Source organism: Condylura cristata, unplaced genomic scaffold, assembly GCF_000260355.1.
Source record: "Condylura cristata isolate star-nosed mole 26May11 unplaced genomic scaffold, ConCri1.0 scaffold00006, whole genome shotgun sequence".
NCBI classification, from domain to species: domain Eukaryota; kingdom Metazoa; phylum Chordata; class Mammalia; order Eulipotyphla; family Talpidae; genus Condylura; species Condylura cristata.
The window spans coordinates 2,064,062-2,069,525 of record NW_004567107.1 but is presented as its reverse complement, the minus strand read 5'-3'; the positions used below and the strand labels follow the sequence as shown (position 1 = coordinate 2,069,525).

Below are 5,464 nucleotides of genomic sequence, written 5' to 3'. Positions count from 1 at the left end.
TCCGCCGCCGCGGGGCGCCGTGGGGCTCTGGCCCCCAGGCCTGCATTTTGGTCTTAGTTTTTCTATTAACCGCCACTCTTTCCTTATTGTTGTTATTGGCATTATTTGCTGGCGGTGAGAAGGGGCGGGGGAGCACCGCCCACCCCACCGGCGCAGGCACACACCACGGTTGCAGAGCCCCCGCGGGGCCCTCGGGCCACCGGCACGAGCGGCTCCCTCCAGCTCTTCTAGTCTGTTCCCTTTGCGACTGCCAGACCCGGGCTGGGGCGGGCAGGGGGTCCCCGCTTTGTAGAGACCTGTTTTGTTGTCAAGCCCGGGAAGGCGGCTGGCCGGCTGGCGGCCGCTGGCCCTCGAGTAAAGGATCTGCTCAAGGCTGTGTGGGGCTGCTTTCTTTCCGTGTGGTTTGCACCTGTAGCTTTGGGTTTCCAAGAGGAGCCGGAAAATAGCCTCAATAAAACAGACTTCACTGCCAGGACCCCGCTTGCCCAGGCCCCTCCTCCCGCCCGCCCCCCAGTGTTCTCAGGCCTCTGCCCAGCAGCACTGCCGAATGACCGGAGTGGTAGGAGCACCCCCAAACTTGGGAGGTAGTCTCTCAGCCCCCCATATGCAAAGTCCATTGCCAGTTTTCCTCAGTGTCCCCCCTACATAACAGGACTCGGAGCCTCGCTGAGGGTGCCTAGGAGTCGGGAGTGGCCAGCAGACATCTGACGGCACGATCTGGGTGGGCGTGTCCTCTCGTGGGTGGGCGTGTCCTCGTGGGTGGGCGTGTCCTCTCATGCCCCAGCCCCAGCCCCGCCCCCGCCTGCCCCCAAGGCCCAGCTGGCCAGCAGCCCTGGCACACGCAGTGGGGCCGACCCAGGCGCAGCCTAGGCGTGTGAGGTGCCATGAGGCCCTGGGGCCTCGGGGGTACGCCGGGGCTCTCCATGCCCACCTCCTTCAGGAGCACAGAGATTCTGTGACCCACAGTGCTGTTGGGGTTCTGGCTGCTTGGACTGGTCAAGTGGTCCACAAGCCCGCTTAACGGCCTCGGCCTTGAGGATGGAGAGGCCACAGTGCGGACGAGAAGGGACTGGGAGGTGGTGGCCCTCGCCTCAGCCCGGCGACCATGCCTCCCGGCCCCCAACACCGGGTGCAGGGCAGCTCCCGACCCCCAGGGAAGTGCCTTAGGTCAGACCCCCCGCCGCTCCCCAGCTGCATCACCCTGACCCTCTTAGCCCCACTCAGCCCAGCTAAAATGAAACACCGGTGCTCCGGCGGGTGGGAGGGGCCGACCAGCTCTGGCTGTGATGCCCAGTGGGAGCGACGGGCAGGGCTTCTGCAGAGCTCCTGAAAGGCCTCCCCTGGCCCCACTCCCCACCCCGTTCCACTGGTCAAGACTTTGGGCTCCGAGTTTTTTCTCTTGTCCCTCTTCATTCAGGGATCCAGGCAGTGGGGCTTGGGGAGGGGCCGCTTAGCACCCCTGGGTGCCAGCGGACCCCCCTCAGGATGGCGGGGCTGGAAGCGGAAGTGGCTTTTCTGAGGGCCCAGCAGAGTCGAGTCGGGGACGTCAGCCCCGGCTGCGACCTCCCCACCTCTTCAACGGTGAGAAAAATAAACCTTGATGTGATCACAGCAGTGGCACTGGGTTTTCTGTTACCTGCAGACCACTGACCTCCCCCGCCACCCCGGGGGTCGGCTGGGCTGGGCTGGGCGGGTCTTCCAGAACTGGCTGCTCCTCGGCCCGCTCAGGCAGCCAGCAAGCACAGCTCTCAGGGACACCAGCACTGGCGGCTGTTCACAGACACCCTCGGCCCCCATCAGGACAGCCACCAGCCCCGGTCGGAGGCCCCAAGCGCTCGGGCAGGCCCGGAGTGGGCAGGTGGCCAGGATTCCTGGTCCTGCAGTGAAGCCGATGGAGGGAGGAAGGAAAGAGGGTGAGGAGGGGAGCGCCCCGGGGGGCCGGGGGACCCTGGGCCCCTCATCTGGAGGCTCCATGCCTCCAGGGGCGCGGTGGCTACCAGCTGTCACCTGGCCGTCTGGTCCCGGCGGGGGGGGGGGGCTCCTTCATGTGCCCTGGGTGTGTCCCAGTGTGCCCCACGGGCCTGCGAGGCAGGCAGGAGGGCCTGAGTGGCCAGCCTGTCCTCCCCGACCTCCCGCCCACCACGCTGTGTCAGCGGCCCTGGACTTCGCTGCCAGCAGGGCCCGCAGGGGAGCGCATTGTAAATCAGAGTGGCAGTCGGGTCCCCGAGGGCCTGCTCAGGCCCTGACCTTGGCCAGAGGCTGGAGGGAACATTGCCAGTGGCCATTTGGAAAACTGACATCTTCCAGGCAGCGGGGAGAAGGAGAAAACAAGGTTAGTGCGGCCCAGGCTGGGCTGGCCTCCAGTGGCCATCAGGCCTGAAAGTGGTGGCCAGCGGGGACCAGCGCTGGGCACAGCCACCCCGCAGGTATGCCCCTGAGGCCCAGAGATCCCCTCACCCCGGTGCTGTCGGCTGGGGGCTGGATAATTCCAGGGGTCGGCACAGGGCAGGGGCTGTCCCGGGCCTTAGGGGATGGCAGGGACATCCCTGGCCCCCAGCTGACCGGTGCCAGAGTCCTGACACTCTGCAGGACCCCCACCCCCACCCCACAGTCGCAGCCGGGGGCATGACTGCCCCGGGAGAGATCCATGGAGGGGCTTGGAGGTGAGGGGTGCAGGGGTGGGGCCGGGGCAAGCCCCTGGGGTCACACTTGCGGCCAACCTGGGGCACAGTGGGACTGGAACTGGCCTGATTGAGCCCGGGGCTTTCCCGAGGCCCCCGGGTGCCCCCTAGGCCAGGCTGCAGCCTCAGCAGAGGCCCCAGGGCGGGCGAGCCAGGAGCCTGGGGAGCCCGGCTTCATCCGAATGGCTTTGCTGTCAGAAAAAGCCTCCCATGGCCCCTCCTGGCGGCCTCGCCTGGCCCTGCCCCCTGCTGCCCCCTCTAAACAAGCAGATGCTGCCTCAGCAGCTCCCAGGCTCTGTGGGCCCCTGGGAGCAGCCCGCAGCCTCTCGCCGCCCGGCAGCTGGCTGAGGGGCTCACTCTTGTCCCCTCCAGGCTCCTCTTGTCCCCACACCAGCACTGAGGGCCCCGCCTTCTCCCCAGCCGCAGGGGGACCCCACGCATCCCAGGCCAGCGGTGTGAAGCATGGAGAAGAGCTTCGCTTATTTATTTCTCCTTTTTAAACACAAATCCGCAGTGTATAGAAGCTGGAAACAGAGGAGACAGTGACCATGAAGTCCCACAGCCCTCGCCGGACCATGACGTTACTGCCGTCCGGCCGTGGCCAGGACGTTCCCGCAAAGCCAGTCCCGCGCGGGCACCCCGCGCCGGGGGCCGGGCAAGGCTGTGCCCTTTCCTGGGCACAAGCTGGGGTCCCCACGCCGTCTGCCCGCTTAGACACCCCCGAGGCCCATGCTGAGCAGCCTCTCCAGCAGGAAAGGGGACGACTGAAGGACGGAGCCCCCCAAGGGGCCAGAGAGGCCGGGCCGCGGCAGGTGGCCAGACGGCCGCGGGGGCTCCTTCCTGCAGACGCTTCGCGGACCAGGACAGAGCTCGTGCCGCGGGGTCTCCGGGGTAAGAGGGACACGCAGCCCATCCTCTTTGTCCTCCGAGGGCGGGCGGCGGGGGCCCAGCCGGGCCCCCCGAGTGGGCCCGTGTCCCGGAGGTCCGAGCCGCGTCCTGCGGCGGGCAGCAAGGCCACCGGCGAATGTCCCTCGCTGGACACCGCAGCCCGCCAGGGCCCACAGTCCTCCCTGGAGCCCCACGCCTGCATTCAGGCTGCCCCCGCCACCCCTCCGCCTCCCTGGTCCTCGTCTCCGGCGTGAGACCCGCGGCAGGGGCCCCACCCACTCGGGGAGCCGGAAGTGGGTCGCGAGGTTCTTCAGTGGGGGCTGTGGGCCCAGCTGCTGCGGCTGTTCCTCCCCCAAAGGCCGCCGAGTGGGTGCAGACCCCTCAGTGCTCCCGCTCTCCACGCCTCCCCGCTTTCAACACAGTGACCCTCCAGGCTGGGCACGCCCCTCACCCCTGAGGCCCCGCGCCTCACTCCCCAGGGCCCTTCAAATTTGCCGAGAGGCCGCCCCCAAGCTGCTGCCAGCGGCGGGCCAGGGACAGTCGCGGGGCCCCTTGCCCGCGGCCTGAGCCCCAGCCGGGCTCTGACCCTCCCTGCCCCCGTCCCCGGGCCCGGGGTGGTGCTGGGGCAGTGGGTGCTGGGGACGACTGACAAGGGGCGTGCGTGGGGGCCAGGAGATGGACTTCCTGGGAACAGATGTCCGGGGCACATCCAGGGGCCCCCCCGGAAAGGACACACCAGCCTCCGCCAACTTGCGCCCCCTACCCACATATGCAGACACGTGCTCTTGTCCCAGCCCCGGAAATGGGGGCACAGGGGCATCCCCACATGGAACCTGGGTCTTAGTCCCAGCTCTCGCGGCCTCACACCAGCCCCCCCAGACAGAAGTCCGCCCCCCTCCCCCTGGCTGGGTCTGGAACCCAAAGGCGGAAGCGGCCAGAGGGCGCTAGCAAGGCGCAGGGCCCTCCCCAGCATGCTGAGAGCGGAGGGGCGCGCGGACCCAGGGGGGCCGGGACCCTCCCGTGGCCAGTGCCCGACCGCCAGCAAGGGGATGGTGTCAGCCAGGCCAGCCACGGCCGGGAGCAGCCCAGGGCCGGCAGCCCGGACCGAGGCCGAGCGCTGGTGCTGGGAAGGGGGTGGCACCCCAGCCATGTCCGGCCAGGCTAGCCCCGGCCCCTTCAGGTGCGACCCTCGACCCACCACTCCTGGACGGGCACCAGGAGTGGCCAGCTCGCCAGGAGAGACCGCAGAAGCCCACGGTGTCGCCGCTTCAAAGTTGCACAGGCTGGACGCGGGCCCCTGGCGGCGGGCGGTGTGAGCAGGTGGCAGCAAGTCCACTCCCACAAGAGTCCCCGAAGGCCGAAGCAGGTGTTGGGGTGCACACTGGCCCCACAGGTGCAGAGATGCCCTCACCAAGGGCTGAGCTGGGGAAGACGGTGCAGGGCTGGGCATGTGGGAGCAGGGCGGGACACACGCTGGAGCGTCCTCCCGGAGGTGAAGACAGGAGGTTCTGACGGGGTGAACCCCACCACCGGCTCCCCGAGCAAAGCCGGCTGGAGCCCTGCCTGGAGCACCACCGGCCGGAATGTGGGGACAGGCCAAGTCGAGCCCGCGGGGGATGCCTTGGGGTCACCCTGGGGTCGGGGGAGACAGTTGGGTGGTGAAATGGTCTGTTGTAGGTGTCCTGTCCACTTCCACCAGTTACACAGACCCGGCTCGGGGCGCTTGGCCCGGGGTCAGGGCCTCCTGGCTGCGGGAGGACAGGGCAGGGGGGACCTCCCGCTCAGGTGCAGGTGTTTGGCGAGGCCACGCCCTCCCAGCGGGTCCAGCTGGGGCCGATTGGCCACGCCCTCCCAGCGGGTCCGGCTGGGGCCGATTGGCCACGCCCTCCCAGCGG

The 5,464-nt window shown here is 68.6% G+C and overlaps 1 protein-coding gene across 1 annotated transcript in view; it reads left to right on the top strand.

The window, feature by feature from the left end:
• NTNG2 (netrin G2) overlaps nt 1–5,464 on the top strand; it is a 51,294-nt gene that overhangs the window by 43,525 nt on the left and 2,305 nt on the right. Inside the window, exon 5 of the mRNA XM_012721196.1 lies at nt 1,418–1,581. Within this exon, the coding sequence (XP_012576650.1) occupies nt 1,418–1,581 (164 nt within the window). The remainder of the gene's footprint in view (nt 1–1,417; nt 1,582–5,464) is intronic.